Source organism: Sinocyclocheilus anshuiensis, unplaced genomic scaffold (genome assembly GCF_001515605.1).
Source record: "Sinocyclocheilus anshuiensis isolate Anshui unplaced genomic scaffold, SAMN03320099.WGS_v1.1 scaffold217, whole genome shotgun sequence".
Lineage (NCBI taxonomy): Eukaryota > Metazoa > Chordata > Actinopteri > Cypriniformes > Cyprinidae > Sinocyclocheilus > Sinocyclocheilus anshuiensis.
This window is the reverse complement of record NW_015536538.1, coordinates 320,553-339,146: the sequence shown is the minus strand read 5'-3', so window position 1 is coordinate 339,146 and position 18,594 is coordinate 320,553. Positions and strand designations below refer to the sequence as shown.

Below are 18,594 nucleotides of genomic sequence, written 5' to 3'. Positions count from 1 at the left end.
CGAGATCACTTCTCTTTCAGTGCGAAAACTTCTTTATCTCATTTTCATAAAATAAAATGCTATAGTATTGAACTTTTCCTCTCCATCGGCGAATGATGATTCTGAAAGAAAACGCGCCCGATGTCTGTTTGCTATAGCAACGAACGCTACTTTCATGTATCTGATTATCAGATAAACCTCGCACTCTTATTATTTTAAAAATAAGTGGTGGTTATGTGGTTATTTTAACAGTTTCCTTCGTACATTCGGTTGAAGGACTGTTAAAACACGTTTATCATTCAATGGAACTGTGCGTATGCTTTAGACACTTACATTTTTGCTCCATCCATGCAATAAATGCACAGCCTTCGACTGCATGTGTCAGGGAAAAACAGTAAGGAGGCTGCATTAACATTTTAATAATTCACTGATAAACAAGTGCTTTCTTTGTTTCGGTTTAAGAGATGATCGGCGACACTGACTCGTCATCTCCGCAGTAGTGGATGTGCCTGTATGCATGTTTCATACGGATTACATAATCTGATAATTTGTTTTCCATTTGAAATGGTTCATTTTAAAGTAGACATTTCACTCTCTATAGATATATTTTTTAATGTCTGTAAGGAAAAGATATACACGGAGTTTTGCATTCAAGTTCACAGAGATCGAGACAGCAGAAAGCGCATTCTGTTTGCTTTCATTATTTTACAAAAGCACATTTTGTTGTTATTGTGAGTGCACACAAATAAACCTAGAGACTTTACAGATTTGAAAGATGTATTACTCTTATCTGTATGAGCAAAGATGAGGGAGTATTTTAAGAGCAAGTGACCGCACCGGCACCTCCATCTGTCCTGCAGTGAGCACTGTTCAGCTTCCACACTCCGCACAGACACTTCAGTAGCGCACATTGAGCAGCCATGTAAAGTTGCTAATACTTACATATTTCAGATGATAAGCCATATTTGACTACAGAAAAGCAAAACTACTTCACTTTAGCATTACTGGCCACGAGTACTAAGGAGAGATCACTCATCAGCTGCTCAAAAAAAGTGTCAGTGAGACGAACGGAGCGCGAGCGCAAACCTGTGACAGTCACAGGCGGTAAATAGTGGAGCGCGTGAAGGAGAGATGCGAGGGCACAAACACTGTTCAAGGTCTCCATTAATTCGTGCTTGTAGTAATTTAATGTCTATATATTTTGAAAGCATTGAATCGCTATAGAAATCATGATTCATTCGATTCTTAGCGTTTTAAATCGATTATTGTCCGAAATCGACGATTCACGATTCAAAAATCTATGTTCAAGATCGATGCATTGCATCGTCAGGGTTTGTAATCGATGCATCGAGAAAACGAGTGAATCGTTACACCCCTACCACACATAAATAAACGTAGAGTCTTTACAGATTCAAAAGATGTATTACTCTTATCTGTATGACCAAAAATGAGGGATTATTTTAAGAGCAAGTGAGCGCACTGTTCAGCTTCCGCACAGACACTTGAACAACGCACATTTCTCTAGGTTAACATTAGATTGAGCAGCCATGTAAAGTTGCTAATACTTGCATATTTCAGATGATAAGCCATATTTGTGGTGGATGAATGATAGGTGAGTGTTTGGATGTCCTGCCTGATGTACTGTATTACCATAGATCAGCCGTTAAAGATCTGTCCATCACAGACTGCGTGACTTCGCCTGTGGTTTTTTATTTATTTATATATATATATATATACACACACACACACACACACACACATATATATATATATATATATATATATATATGTCCAGTCCATGTAGTTTAATTAAGTTTTAGTTTATTTAGTTTGTTATTTTAATACTTAAACATAAACGAAAATGAGAAATGTTGCTTCGGCATCTAGCTGATTTAAAATAAGTTTTAGTTTTATTTCACTTACTGTTTATTTTATTTCAAGTAATGGAAATCATGGTTTAAATAATGAAAATTAAATAATGAAAATAATGGTTTTAGTTAACAATAATAATAAGTTTAAGTTATTTTTTATATTTAAAGCTGCAGTCCGTAATTTTTTTGGGTAAAAATGATCCGAAATCAATATTTGAGCAAGTACATAACCAGCCAGTGTTCAAAACTACCGCCTTACTTTAGCCCGATTCACAACGGTCAGCTTATAATAATGTTTTCTAATTTGAGTGGTATGGGTAGGTTTTTGCAGGAAATTCAAACATGGCACTGCATCATTAAGTCACTTCTGTAAACATAAAGAAGTTGTCCTGGCTACTATCTTTAATATGAAATTCGAAGAATATGACAATTAGATTAGACTGTGCAGAAATTTAAACCTACATGCTATTACACACTATACTCATAGTCACCAATGCTGATGTTGTTAACATTAATCATTTGAGAATAAAGTATAACAATAATAATAATTTGAACGGTTTGATGTGATATGAGCTAACCGATCTTTAGATTTAATCACCATTGGTAGCGAGATTTATGGTAATGCTTTTTTCCTCGGTTGGTCAGAACAAACGTGGCAGACTTGTTACTTACTTGTTCAGATGGCAATATACGGTGAAAATTCTTATTTGGGTCATATTCCAAGACGCACTGACTGCCACACATACTCTTCAGAACATTATTCATCCGTGCCGACTCGCAACCCATGCAAGCTAGATAATTCCGCACACAGCTGCAATTCCAGGTATTCAAACAGAGATGGCGACAAAGAGGCAAAACTTACGGACTGCAGCTTTAATATTATTTCAGTTAGTGTTATTTCAGTTAATTATTTTATTACTAGTAAAGGATTTTTTATGGTTTTAGTTAATAATAATAACCCTGGCACGGATGCATTAAACCGGCATTCATTTTATTTTCAAAAGTCAAAAAAAAAAGCATCAATTTTCATGGGATCAGGAAGCTAGTGTAGACTACTCTTGCTGTTCACCTGTGTTCTGGTAGATGGCGCTCCAAACTGCTATTTTGAAAGCATGAAAGGATGATGACTCAAGCACTAAAATGGACAGAAAAGCACCATAAAAGTAGTCAGTGTCACTTTTCTTGCTTTACATACAAGTCATCTGAAGGCATACAATAGCTCTGTGTGAAATGTTCAACGATTCACTGAAAATCGTGACTTTTTTGTTAGCTCTCATTTCTTTGTTACAAGTCTCTTTTATGTTCACAATACACGTAATAACTTCAGAGAATTGCACTTTTTTTCATATAGTCTTCATGTGAACTGACATTAAATGTGTTCACTGTCCTTTTAAAGTCAGGACAAAGAGTTAATATTTATAGATATTTTCTATGTAATGCCATCAACAAAGCTTTTTCTTAAAACCAATGGCCAGAGATGCATTCATGTTTTCCACCCACATTCCTAATCTTCTGGCAGCCCAGTAGAAGGAAACAGGGATAATCCTGTGGATTTAATCCTCCGGAAATAACCAAAACCATGCTTTTCAAACCAGAAATAGAGCTTTTGTTTGCTTCCGTATTTGTTTGCGTGTGTGCTTTGTTTGTTTGTTTAATGTACAGACATAATCCACTTGTGCATTAGTCAATAACTGATTGGACTGAAGTCCCTGAACTCCCATATTAATATGGCCTCTAAGGAGATCAATTTAGGATTGGTTAAGAAAGACTGACATGTCGTGCAGACTCACAGTAACTACAGAGAGCCATCACTAGAGGGAGATATGCAGTTTTAGTACAAATGACAGCTGAAAATATCCTTCAAGGCTCTTTTTGGAGTATTTGCATACTGCCCACAGTTGTTTTTTTTTTTTTTTTTAAGTTTTACCGTTTTTAAGAATGTGTAACAGTAATATGCAACAATACATTTTCAAACTTCACATTTTGTCAAATATAGTCATCCCAGTGTTCCATGCATAGAAAATACTGCATACTAAACTTTTTTTTTTTATCTTGTTGCCAACATTTCTCATTTTCATTTAGTTTACTGAAAGTAACATAAAAATTAAAGCTATACATTTATTTACTTAGAATAAATTTAGAATGTATTTACTTGTAATTAATCTAAATAAAAACTGCATACATATTAAAAAACTAATAAAAATGGCTAAAACAATTACTAAACTTTATAATCAAAATGAAAGCATAATACAAAAAAAATATATATATATATATAATAGCATTTAAATGATGCTTAAAAAACATTGGTAGTATACTAGCATGCTATTCTGAACACAGCCTGACTGTCCGGTCTGTGAGATGCATGCTTCGATTCTGTTCTAATGATGGCTTTGACATCACAAAGCCAAATCTAAAGAAAAAGAGGTCGCAGGTTATACTCGCAGGTTATCCTAACCAGACACAATTGTTTTTTACATATTAACAATTAACTTGAGCAGTTCATTTATACTTGATTGATTGATTGATTGATTGCAATAATGAGGATATTTTTTGTCATTACAGTAACGGGAATTCAGGGGGATTTATCAGAATAAAATATAATCTAAAAAAATCTTAATGTTTCTAAAATAACAATAATTTTGTATGCAGAATATTTATTTATTTAATTTATTTATTTGTTATTTTTTCTTCCTATAGATTTGGGATGAAATATGGCAGATGTTTTACACTCAAAACATTTTATTTCATTTTGTTTTCATATATAATATATTATTTTCTTCTTATTATTATATATTCCATATATCATATATCATATATATATTTGCATACATGTATTTCAGTTATTTGTTATTTTAGTACATTCAGTTAAAGTAAATATAAAATTAAAAATGTAGCCTTGGCAACTAGCTTAATTAAAAGATGTTTAATTTTGTCATATATTTATTATTTCAGTTAAAGTTTTTTTATGGTTTTAGTTTGAGTTATTTATAATAACCCTGAGTACTGCAGTCTCATTCTCAAGTTCAAGATAAGAGCGTGTGTGTGTGTGTTTGCAGTGCTTTTCCACACTGCTGAGCTGACCTCATTTCACTTTGGTTTACTTTAAGATTTGTGTTTGATGTACAAATGTTTAATGTTCCATGAATTTCAGTGGTGATTTAATTGGATTCACCTTCTGCTAGTTTGTCATTGTAATTGCTTAAAACCGTGCACAGGGGGTTTAATTTTAGAGGGTGCTGGTGTCACGTTGAGTGACGCCTGTTACATTTATTCTCCTTCTTTCACCCAGCTGGTTTTCCTTTCTTCCCCTCGTTGTCATTCTGTCGGCTCATCTGACTTGTTATCAGAAGAAACGTGTGTGATGCGATGGGCAGCTGCGTATTTTTCCTCCTGTGTTCTCTCATATGAAATTTTCATAAGAACACCTGTGTCAAATCTTGATTGACAGATTATTTTCAGAGGTGAGGCTTCTGTAGGTGCAAATAGGCACTCAGTCTGACTGTTAAGAGCACATATAATCCTTCACCTAAAAATGGCAATTCTTTCACCATTTACTCACCTTCATGTCATCTGAACCAAATTAGATTTTTTTTGTGGAATGCAAAAGGTGTTTGGTTCCCAAAGGACACTGCTACTGATGAAAGGCATCATTTGAATGCATGCACTGTCATAACATCTGCCATTCGCAGAAACGTTAGATGCATTTATAGCAAGCGTGTACCATTATGTCCACTACTGTTCAAGAGTTTGAGCTCGTAAGCTTTTTTAAAAATGTTTTTCTTTTATAGAAGTCTCTTACGCTTACAAAGTCTACATTTATTTGATCAAAAATACAGTAAAGCTGTAATATTGTGAAATATTATTATTACAATTTAAAATAAGTACTACCAAAAAGAACAGCATTTATATGAAATAGAATATTTTTTGTAACACTTTAAAAGACTTTACTGTCACTTTTGATCATTTTAATGCACCCTTGGTTAATAAAAGTATGAATTTCTTTCGGGAAAAAAATAACTAACCCTAAACATTTGAGAGGATAGTTTGGATTCAAAATGTTTGCAAGAAATAAAATGCATAAAAATAATCAATGCATGTTTTATACAGTGTCTTTCACTAAACAGAAATACAATTAAATTATTGAACGTTTTCTTTCGAAAACTTTAACGAACGGTTTGGCACGATGTGAGGGTGAGTGTAGAACTTGTGTTTATAGTTCAACTATTGTTTTAATATTCACACAGACACAAACTCACTCTGGTCTTGCTTCAAGGGAACAGGTTGACATTTTCATGGTTGAATGTTTTAACATTCTGCAGGCATATTCATCTAAACAGCAGTGCACTAGAATCTCCTTTCAATTTCCCACATTGCACAGCTTGTTGGTGTGCTATATGCAGTATTTCATAAGTGAAGAGCTTACTTGGGACATACGTAGACGGCGTGCTCACGGACTGTTTACTGACCGCCTGCGTATTGCACACAAAAAATGTCAAGAGCTTTCTCAAACGTTGAGCTCCAATCTGATTGCTTGGCTTGACGCAATTTCCGAAAGTCAGAGTGCACAGGTTTATATCAGTGCACCGGGAAACAAACTCATCGGTTTGCTTCGGGAAGAACTAAACACTGCATTTGTTCAAGTTTTTGACATTGAATCTTTGAAAGACAGTCAAAAGTTTCATTTGAGACACTTAGTGAGCAAGCAGACCTTTGTTTTCATCCCATTTCAGATTTACACGCCACTCCAAATGGCACATTAAGGAAAAGCTAACTGTGTTTGACGGTTAACGTGTCAGTCAGGCGCCCTCTTTCTGTCTAAGCGGGTGATTCTTGGCCAGAATAGGCTGCTGTGTGTACAAGACTTTGATCAGTAGCCTAAAATCTGGATAGGACTTATTTAGGGGTTTATGTAGTACTTGTAAGAGCTTTTCCAAGTTTAGTAAGAACAGAAAACTTTTGATAAGTCGGGCAGGGAAAGTCGCTGCATGTGTGTAACTAGGAAAGCATGAAAAAGCAAACCGGATTTCAGCAGAATTGGCCGTTGTGTGTGTATGTGTGTCTGTTGATACAAATCCCCAAGTGCACAAGAGCAAGATTTCTGCCCGTTTAAGTTAACTTTTGAGTTGTCCCTCTTAGTAACTCCATCTGCAGTTATAAGAAAGCGTAGTGACCTCCTGCTGTTCTCCGTGATAACTAACACCCTGTCTTTGTCATCCGAGATTTCCAGCAGCTCAGCAGTGCTCCCTGAATCACAGAGGGAGAGGAGGATCAGACAGGAGACGAAGGCTTGTGGGAATGGAGAGTCATTTTGTTCTTTCCTCCTGAAGTTCACTAGTTTCTTGCTCCAAAAATAGTTTTATATAATAATTTTCAAACCTAAAGCAACACAAGCATGCACTGTAATTCTGGAATAATTTGCATCTATGCATTTCATGTTCATTTTTATCCAAATTGTCATGCATTGCATTTTAAAGTATGCATTTTATAATTTAATTTGACTGGGAATCGAACCTATGACAGTGATGTTTCTAACACCATGCCCTATGTTTAGTATATATACAGACTATTGTTCAAAAGCTTTGGGTTGGTAAGATTTTTTTAAATATAAGAAGTCTCTTCTGCTCACCAAGGTTGCATTTATTTGTTCAAAAATACATAAATTGTAATATTGTCAAATATTATTACAATTTAAAATAGCTGTTTTCTATTTAAATATATATTAAAATATAATTTATTCCTGTGATGCAAAGCTGAATTTTCAGCATCATTACTCCAGTCTTCAGTGTCACATGAATTTAGGCCTGGACGATAAAACGGTATCGATATTTATCGACGCTACACCTTCTTCGATATCGATAAAAAAATTGTTCGATATAGCGCACGATATAGGCACGGACTATGAGTGACGCAGACAGCACACACAAACACGAACACAAGTTACTTCCTTGCGTTGTAAATTTAAATGCGCTGCATTATTTTGCTCATTGCGCCCTCCTGTGGCCTCGGGAGACAATTAGACCTATACAATAAAGACCTATTTAATCTGCATATAAAACATTAGAAATTAGATATTTGTTTAATTTTTATTGTGTTTGATTGTTAAAACAAAAAAAATTTGTTGTTTGTCTCAATAAATTGTTTTAATTATAAATACAGTGGTTAAATGTAAAAAAAAAAATTATATTCCTTTTTGTTTTAAAAATGGTTGTAAAAATGTCAATAATTATCGATACCGAACAATATGAAACATTATATCGTTGATCAATTTTTTAGCTATATCCCCCAGCCCTACACATGATCCTTCAGAAATCATTCTAATATGTTGATTTGATGCTCAAGAAACATTTCTGATTATTATCAATGTTGAAAACAGTTGTGCTGCTTAAAATTTTTGTGGAAACTGTAATACTTTTTTTTAAGGATTCTGTGATAAATAGAAAGAATTCTATTTTGTTTTCTTTTATTTAAAAAAATAAATCTTTTGTAACGTTATAGATGTCTTTACTGTCACTTTTGACCAATGCATTCTTGCTGAATAAAATATAAAGTTTGTAAGCAAAAAAATAAATATGATGCAGACTTTTAAATGATAATATACATGTACTTGTACATTGTAAATATGTTTGTTTGCATGTTAATATCATTGTGCACAGATTTCAGAACTAGATCTTTTTGCTGTTTTTCTTCCTTTATAAATTATAGATTTTATATATTTTATTATATGATTTGAGTTTTGAAACTGACAGTATGTTTTTAAAGTACATCAAGCCCTATATTTCAAAAGATCAAAGCAGATTTGATTTTTCAGAATATGACCCGGAAAGTCTCCTGACTAAAACTGAGGACAAGTGACTGTATTTCAACCAAAGCATGTTTGTGATCTCTGTGCTGTTTGTGTTCATCAGAGGTCCTAAAGGAGTGTGGACGATGGAGGAGAGAGGCGAGACGCCTCACTTTAACACCACATTTGAGGACGCACGTCCCAGCCTGACTCACATGGCCCTGCTGCAGCTGCAGAGGACAGGACACCTCAAATACCTCATCAGCCAGAACGTAGACGGCCTCCACCTGCGCTCCGGCTTCCCCAGGTAATGATGGATATTACACACCAGTCTGATTGGCTGGCTTCATGCCGTTCCCATGTCTCTCATACCGTTTCGATTAAAGTTCTGACCTCTGTCCTGCGTGTGATGTCAGATGTGTCATGTTGATTAGCTCTTTTAATTTTCTCTTCCCACAAATGAATGCTATCAGCATGTCTTGTTCTAGGCAAATGACTTGAAGCTGTTAATGTTGAATTTAGCATATTGACATGATGAATTGCGCATTTTATTCAGGCAGACGTAATTAAAAGCCCTCAGTCATAATCTTGTATTGCATTGTTTTATTGTTTTGTTATTTGTCAGGCTTATTATCGTTAAATAAAACTCTTAAAGGAACACTCCACTATTTTTGAAAATAGGCTCATTTTCCAACTCCCCTAGAGTTAAACAGTTGAGTTTTACCATTTTCGAATCCATTCAGCCGATCTCCGGGTCTGGCGGTAGCACTTTTAGCTGCAGCTTAGCATAGATCATTGAATCTGATTAGACCATTAGCATCTCGCTCAAAAATGACCAAAGAGTTTCTATATTTTTCCTATTTAAAACTTGACTCTTCTGTAGTTACATCGTGTACTAAGACCGACGGAAAATGAAAAATTTCGATTTTCTAGGCCGATATGGCTAGGAACTATACTCTCATTCCGCCGTAATAATCAAGGAACTTTGCTGCCGTACTATGGGTGCAGCAGGCGCAATGATATTACGCAGCGCCTGAAAATAGGTTAACTTCCGTCAACATAACCAACGTGACCACCTGCTTGCACAGGGAGCGTGCCTTCCGTTGGAAGTTACCTAGCTGGGGACTATTTTCGGGCACTGTGTAATATCATTGCAAATCTCTTGCAATGAATTGCAAATTTCATAAACATAGTATATGAAAAATACTAAAATAACTGATTTGAAAATAAACTAGGCCTAATGGAAATGACAAAACTAGAAATTACAAAAACACAAATTACTAAAAATGTAATCATAAAGAACACTTAAAATATACAAATAAAAACGAATCCAATAATAATAATAATAAAAATTATAATAGTATAAGAATAATACTAAAATAACACTGATTTGTATATGAACTAATCGAAATGTCATAACTAAAAGAAATGTCAACACAAAAATTATTACAATTTTCATTCAAATTAAAATTGAAAATATAAAAATAAAAACAAATTGAGTACTAAAACTAATTAAAGTACTAAAATAACTAAAACTTAATAAAAATGAATAAAAAATAAAAACAACTAACAGAAATGACAGAAACACACAAATTACTAAAACTTTAATTAAAAAGAAAACTGAAAATATGAAAATAAAAACTAATTAAAAATATTAATAAAACTCTAATAGTATATCAATTATACTAAAATATTGATTTGAACTGATAAACAACCCACAGTCATTTGCATGTATCCGACAGAACTGTGTCATCATTTTCTCATCCTTTCTTTAATTGCTTCTTTTTCTCTCATTTTTGATTTTGATTCATTACTCATTCTTCTGTTCTTATTGGGTTTGTTTACTTCTCTCTGTATCTGCTAGGGATCGATTGTCAGAGCTTCACGGGAACATGTTTGTCGAAGAATGTGAGAAGTGCGGCAAGTATGTAATCGTTCTCTGAACATGGTAGTTAAGTCTGTCTGCACACGTCAAGAGCAAGAATAACCACATCTTCTGATGCAGTTTAACTAGTACAAGACATTCAGGACTGTTTTAAACTTGTTGCTTTGTTACTGGTTGCCAAGGGTAGATAATGATGTAAAAAGACAATGATTTATTTGACAAGCAAGCTACAGTGGTGGACACTACCTTCAGTCTAACTTAAGTTTGTTTCAGCAAAGTTTCAAATAACTTAAAAAGGACATAAATCTAATTTGTAGGTGAAGTATGTGATTTTGTATGTTAAATATGCTGTCCTAGTTTAAAGCAAAATTCTAGATTCATTACAGGTTAAGCTCAGTCAAAAGCATTTGAGGTTCATTACCACAAACATTATTTCCATTTGTCCCTGCTTAAAAAAAAAGAAATCAATTAATTAAGTAATAATGATAATGTTAATAATAATAATAAGCAAAAAATCTTCCAGTGGACATTAATGGGGCCAGTCTGTAAAGATTAAAATGCTTTGTTTCCTCATCAAAGCAGATTTGGAGAAATGTATTGTATCATTCCATCACTTGCTCACCAATGGATCCTCTGCAGTGAATGGGTGCAGTCAGAATCAGTCCAAACAGCTGATAAAGACTTAACAATAATCCACAAGTAATCCACACCACTTGTGGTTTGTGATGTTTTTATCAGCTGTTTGGACTCTCATTCTGACGGCACCCATTCACTGAAGAGGATCCATTGGTGAGCAAGTGATGGAATGATACATTTCTCCAAATCTGTTCCCATAAAGAAACAAACTCATCTACATCTTGGATTGTGCTGACTGAAATATCCCTTTAATCTTCAAAGATTTTATAAACTGTAAGACATTTTGTAGGTTGACTTAGCACTGTTTGAACACTTTCAAAACATTGCTGTTTATTTGTCAAATTCTGATTTAAAATCGAATCCCACACAAAATATAATCCCACCAGTTTTGGGCAGAAACATAGGTAAATAAAGAAAACAAAATCTGTTTACAGAAAAGTCTTTGAATTTACAGTCTTCAAAAACATTGATTCAGGTTTATTTTTCTAGTGCACACTGCATGTTTGAAATTGAACATGTGCAGTATTGATTGTGTATGTGCATCATAGCTCTGTAAAGCCTGTGAGAATGCTGAGCTATTGATCACTCACACAAATCTCTTATCGAAGGAGGCAATGGGTCATGTGCAGGTACTGCCACTGTCACAGCGATAAGCACTTGTGCCCTGGGCTGTTTCAGGCAATATGTTCGGGACACTGTAATTGGAGTGATGGGTCTGAAGCCAACCGGACGCTACTGCGATGTCACGCGCTCAAGAGGACTCCGATCTTGCAGGTGATTGCACCTTTTTAGAGGAATGGACCATAACAGGTCCATCATGATTTTCCGTGATGGTGGGAGCCAGAAATTCATGCCTCGCACACACAATTTATTAGGGAATTTATTATTTATTATATGTCTATAGTAAAAAATATATACATGTAGTGTCACATCTCTCTACCCAAGCTCTAACAACATGCTACCATTCAAAAGTTTGGCATCCATCCATAAAATTTTTGTTTGTTTGTCTCTTCTGCTCAACAAGGTGGCATTTATTTGATAAGCAGTAACGGGAAATATTATTACAATTTAAAATAACAGTTTTCTATTGTAATATATTTAAAAATGCAATATATTCCTGTGATGCAAAGCTGAATTTTGCTGATTTGCTGCTAAAAAAAAAAACATTTCTGATTATTATCAGTGTCGAAAACAGTTGTTAGACAAATAAAAAGGCATTTTTTTCAGTGGCTAGGATTGGATGACGGACATTAGTAGAGCTGTTAGAAGCCTGCTAGTGTCTGTATGTGCTGAGGGCCCTCAGGAGCCCTAGTGGTCAGCTCACACCGTTTGCGTCGAGGGACCTGCTCATTTGTCATTGGCAGTCTCAGGCTACGTTTGCACGACAACGATGTAGTCAAGAACGGAAAAGTTTTCCCCTTGCGTTTTTAAAGAGTTTTTACGTATACACGACAATGTTTTCAAAGCGATTCGTGTTTACACATATCCGTGAAAATGGCCAAAAATGCTGTATTACATATGCCAGGCCAGTAGTTGGCGCTGTCACCTTGTTAGTAAACAGTACCTGTAGGGAAGTGACAATTATATGTTCGTCCGCTGTTTGTTGTAATATTGGTGAAGTAAATCCACACTTTGCTAAAGAAGCGTTAGCAAACTCTTGAGCAGCAACAACAGTACCATGTACTCCGCCATTGTTGTGTATGTTTGTTTGCGCTTGCCTTTAAAATCGGCACATACTACGCATGTCTACATACCTAAGACGTACTACGCACGCGCATGGCGTCACCGTTTTCAAAAATTCCCATTTTGGGTGTTTACACGGAAACAATAACGGTGGCGTTTTCAAAAACTTGCACTTTGAAACCCGTTTTCAAAAATATGCGATTTCAAAAGTTTCCTGTTTTTGGCTGAAAACGTTGTCGTGTAAACGGCCCCTCTGGCTGTGCTTCCTATGGCTTTAATGGCCCCAGGGCACCGGCCCCTTCGCTTCATAATCCAGCCCTGAGCATCCTCTGACATTGCAGCAGGCAAGTGTTACGTCTTCAGAAACTAGATTCACAAAAATCTTAAAATTCCAAGAAGTTCGGTGTACGGGCGCTCTCATATGTGCAGAATGCATTTAAAATTAAAAAATAAAATTAAAAACAAACTCCCTATTTGACAAATTTTTGTGGAGTTTGACTAATTTTTTTATGGTTTTAGGTTTAGTTAATGATAATAGCACTGGTAATCACAAACGACTGTAAGTCACTAGTCAAAACAGGTAATTGATATTGACATTGATGCGCTGGTTTCTTAAGTTCACATGCTGCCTCACGAAAACAGTACAACAAGATGAAACTCACAAAGACCTCTGTCTGACGTATCTGTACATAAAACATTATAAAAATAGCAAGCACGCACCCTGCGCTTACGCCCCCTCAGATTTCTGTGCCTGTCATGAGCTGTTCTGTCTCATCACCTTGTGTGTGTTTGTGTTTCTCTGCAGAGGGAAGCTGATCAGCACTATATTGGACTGGGAGGACTCACTGCCTGACAGAGACCTGAGTAGAGCTGATGAAGCATGTCGGTAAGGAAGAGAAATATCCTGAGAATGAGAAGGTGTGCTCAACAATACAGCGAGAAGGCCATTATATAGGGAATCAAGAATGGTGCTCGTTAAAAACGAGGCAAGTAGCGATTACAGGTCTAAAATAAGATTAGTGATTGACAGGAGAATTAAGGAAACACAATTCAAAGGCAATTACTAACTTTACTATTACTTTTATGTATAACTTTTGACTAGTTGATTGCTGGGGTATTACAGTTAAATAGAATAAAACCATTATTATTATTATTTTTTGATTACTTGAAATAAAATGCATATTAACTAACACTAAAATAAAATTATATATATATATATATATATATAAATATTATTTTAAAAATGTAAAATTTGAAAATTGGTTCAAAACGTAAAATATTAAAAGTTACATTGATATCAAAATGGATAATTCTTTTTTTACTGTGTTTATTATAAATGATTTATCCATGCATCATTATTCGTTTTAGCAAACAACAATCTAGTTCCTGACACATCTAAAAAAAAATTGTCATTCAAGAAACTGTTTTACTCTGATCATGTCACAGCAGGAAGTACAGAGCAGTAAATCATGATTTTAGGTTAAGATATTGCAAAACTACGATGAATTATTGACATAATTTATACATATGTGCTTCTGTAGCCAAACTGCAATTGTATATTCCAGCAATGATAGATTATAGACTTCATATCCGTACATCAGATTGATCTCACTCACTTCCTGTACAACGCTGTTGACCATCAAGCTTGTTGATGTGTTGCATGCAGATGGTTTAGTTTATCAAAACTCTTTTAATTACTTTTAACTTGTTCAGTTTCAGGTCAAATTAATAGATAGGAGTGCTCAGTCTTGATCATTGTATCAACAGCACCAGATACAGCTTAATCATGTTTCAGCGAATGTACTGCAGTCTCACAAGACTCAGCACAGATACACACACGCATACAAAACATCCCGCAACACCTGCTGCACATCTGACCCGCGACTGTCCTCTGAGCTTCCACATGCTTTCAGAATCCACTGGAAAGCTTGAAAAAAAAGAAATGTGACCTTGGAAGTAGAAAGCGCTTGAATGTGGGTTTTTTCTGTCTTTATTGTAATCCACAGCAGTTACAATTTGAGTCCCTCCAGTGATTTTATTGAATATAATATGTTTGATTATTTGTTTAGCCTGTCAGGAGTTCAGTTTAGGACATAGTACTACAAAGCTGCATGTGTCTTTCTGTTATATAACTGTTTCCTAGTTTACATTGAACATTGGAATGTGTGTTATTAAAGGAATAGTTTACCCAAAAATTGAAATGTACTCACCCTCAGGCCATCCAAGATGGTGATGAGTTTGTTTCTTCATCATAACAGATTTGGAGAAATGAAGCATTACATCACTTGCTCACCAATGGATCCTCTGCAGTGAATCGGTGCCGTCAGAATGAGTCCAAACAGCTGATAAAAACAATTAAGTCCATAATAACGCTTATTCCAGCAAAAAATATATGTTTATTTAGAACCCTTTTGGCTTGTAAACAGTTCTTGATCTGTGCATATTGCTCTCCTGATTCAGACGAGAAAACTTTTTCACTGGAGAAAGCGATATTATGGATAGAAGCAACAGTTTGAATTTAAAGACGTCTTAAAGGTGCAGTAAGCCATTTCTGAGAAACGCTGTTGATATTTGAAATCACCAAAACAAACACGCCTCTATTTAAAAGGATCACACCCCTATTTTGTTAGCCCTGCCCCCAAATTCACAAACATGCTGTGCAACACAGGCACCTCCCCCATCACGGGTGGACACGCCCCTTATTGCTGATTGGCTACAAGTGTGTTTTGGTGCTCAGTCCGATCCACTTCCAACAATGTTTCAGAACAGAAATCGCTTACTGCTCCTTTAATGATGGATTTGTTTCTTACAAACATGCAGCTTTCACAACAAGATATTAGTTGATTGACTGGATTACTTGTGGATTATTGTGATGTTTTTATCAGCTGTTTGGACTCTTGATTCTGACGGCACCCATTCACTGCAGAGGATCCATTGGTGAGCAAGTGCATAATGCTACATTTTTTCAGCTTCATTCATTGGCTATGAAACTTTTTTGCCTGCGAAATTCATTTAAAGGTGACAGCAGCTGTACAGATATGTCTTTTAAATGTGTTTTAGGTAAAAGCTTGTCTGAGCATGTAGGTTTCACAGTGGACGCACGGCACACTGAGATTGATAGCGTGATGCCGATGAGTTTCCCACGACCACATGAGATTCGAAAACCAATCAAACACCTACGAGCTCCTGATCAGACTTTCAGAGAAGATTCGTGTTTCTCACTTTTGCTGTGTTTCACTCTTTCAATTTTCTCTCACAGTCTGAGGTCACTTGTGGTTTCTTTATAAGAAAGGTTGTAGATGTTTCTTGCCTGCTGCAGTCACTCACTACGTCTGGATTTTGGATGTTGTGGTGAAAGGAAGGTTCAGCTAATCCCTTTTAGTCATGCATTTAGAAAGCTGTTCTTTGTCCAGGTCTTAGCAAGTTCAAGTTCATTTTATTTATATCACACATTTACAGCAGCCGCTAGGCTGACCAAAGTGCTTTACAGAAGAGAAATTTATAAAAACATACACAGAAAACAAGCCAAATAAAAATATGAACAACCCAATAAAAAATGACCGAATAACAGTAATCAATACACTAAGGAAAACAGATAGGTTTTTAGCAGGGACTTAAAGACAGGCAGAGAAGGGGCCATTCTAATTTCTAAAGGCAGGGTATTCCAAAGCCGTGGCCCTGCCACCGCAAATGCACGCTCCCCTCTACGCTTAAGTCTAACATGTGGAACTACCAACAAAGCCTGGTCGCAAGATCTTAGGCTTCTAGATGGAGTGTATAAATGAAGAAGTTCAGAGAGGTAGACAGGAGCTAGGTTATGTAACGATTTAAAAACAAAGAGTAGAATTTTGAAGTCTATTCTCTGATGAACCGGCAACCAGTGTAGAGATCTGAGAATTGGAGTAATGTGTTCATGTTTGCGACACTTCAGAAGAAGTCTGGCCGCAGCGTTTTGGACTAGCTGAAGGCGCGCAATTTGAGATTTAGATATACCGCAATATAAGGAATTGCAGTAATCTAGTCGAGATGTAACGCACCTGTGAAGATCTAAAAACAGATAAACTGTCCAAATCAGGGCGTATATACTGAGAATTCTCATTAGAACCAAAAACAATTACTTCGGTCTTGTCTTCATTTAGGGAGAGAAAATTTTGGGCGAGCCATAATTTAACCTCCTCTAAGCATTGCTGAAGAGAGGTAATCGCTGCGGAATTGTTTCTTTTGATTGGTAGATAGATTTGAGTATCATCTGCATAGAAATGAAAAGAGACACCATGTTTCCTTAGAATAGAGCCCAGAGGTAGCATGTAGAGAGAAAATAGAGAAGGAGCTAATATAGAGCCTTGCGGTAGGCCACAGGTCAGAGGTGCATTGGAAGAGGTAAAATTACCCAGCTTCACTAAAAACTTCCTGTCAGACAGGTATGACTGAAACCAATTAAGAATGGTAGCTTTTAGACCCACCCAGGACTCTAGTCTGGATAATAGTGTGGAGTGGTCAACTGTATCAAAAGCGGCCGATAAATCTAAAAGAATAAGAACCACAGAGTCTCCAGAATCAGTGGAGAGATAAATATCGTTTAACACTCTCAAGAGGGCAGACTCAGTGCTGTGAGCAGACTTAAAAGCAGATTTTAAAACCTCATAAATACAATTACTAGTCAAAAAATGTTGAAGTTGATCCAGCACAATTTTCTCCAATACCTTAGAAATGAAAGGTAAGACAGAAATTGGCCTAAAATTTCTTAGCAGTTCATGGGGAATTAATGGAGCTTTTAGTGAACCAATTTTCATTATGTTGTGTACAGGATAATTATCTCCTTACGTATAATTAATTAAACATAAGTATTGTTCTTTTGAAGAGTGTACTTTATTGTTAATGATGTTCATCTAAAAAGAGACTTCAGACAAGCTTAGAAACGGTGATGGGAAAAAGACAGAGCTTTTGAGCTATTACAGCTGAACTCATACAGTTCATTTCAGGTCTGTGAATGTCTTACAGCCTTTTCTCCAGCACTGTTGCAAGTTGCTATTCTGTGTTGTTTTCTGCAATGTCAGTATAGCAAACAGTTCAACACTTGTGAATGGAAAAAAAAAAGGTCAACTAGCCATCCAACAACTGACTAGTCAACCATTTTGACCCATTCTGCTCATTTTAGAATTTTCTATATAGATTTTATTTCAAATGACCAAGCCATTAATTAAATTAATTAATTTATTATTATTATTATTGTACATAACAAAAAAGCAGTCTTTTATTAATTTAAGATTATTACAATGTGTGTATTTTATTTGTGTAATTATGTTGTTAGGTTAGGTTATATTTTCATTTAAAGTAGTGCTGTCAAACGATTAATCGCAATTAATCGCAATCAATCACATCCAAAATAAAAGTTTTTGTTTACATAATATATGTGTGTGTTCTGTGTATATTTATTATGTATATATAAATACACACACATGCATGTATATATTTAAGAAAAATATGTTAAGTTTATACATTTAAAATATTTAGATATAATATCAATTATATTAATATAAATATATACATGGAAATATTTTCAAAATATATACTGTATGTGTGTGTATTTATATATACATAATAAATATACACAAAACACACACATGTATTATGTAAATAAAAACGTTTATTTTGGATGTGGTTAATCGCGATTAATCATTTAACAGCACTAATTTAAAGTAATGTGTTTTGTTGTGTGTGTGTGTGTGTGTGTGTGTGTGTGTGTGTGTGTGTGTGTG

The 18,594-nt window shown here is 35.2% G+C and overlaps 1 protein-coding gene across 1 annotated transcript in view; it reads left to right on the top strand.

Annotated features, from left to right (window-relative positions):
• LOC107696599 (NAD-dependent protein deacetylase sirtuin-6-like) overlaps nt 1-18,594 on the top strand; it is a 26,904-nt gene that overhangs the window by 2,178 nt on the left and 6,132 nt on the right. The window contains exons 3-6 of the mRNA XM_016497037.1: nt 8,756-8,938; nt 10,496-10,555; nt 11,831-11,926; nt 13,641-13,721. Coding sequence (XP_016352523.1) covers nt 8,756-8,938; nt 10,496-10,555; nt 11,831-11,926; nt 13,641-13,721 — 420 coding nt within the window. The remainder of the gene's footprint in view (nt 1-8,755; nt 8,939-10,495; nt 10,556-11,830; nt 11,927-13,640; nt 13,722-18,594) is intronic.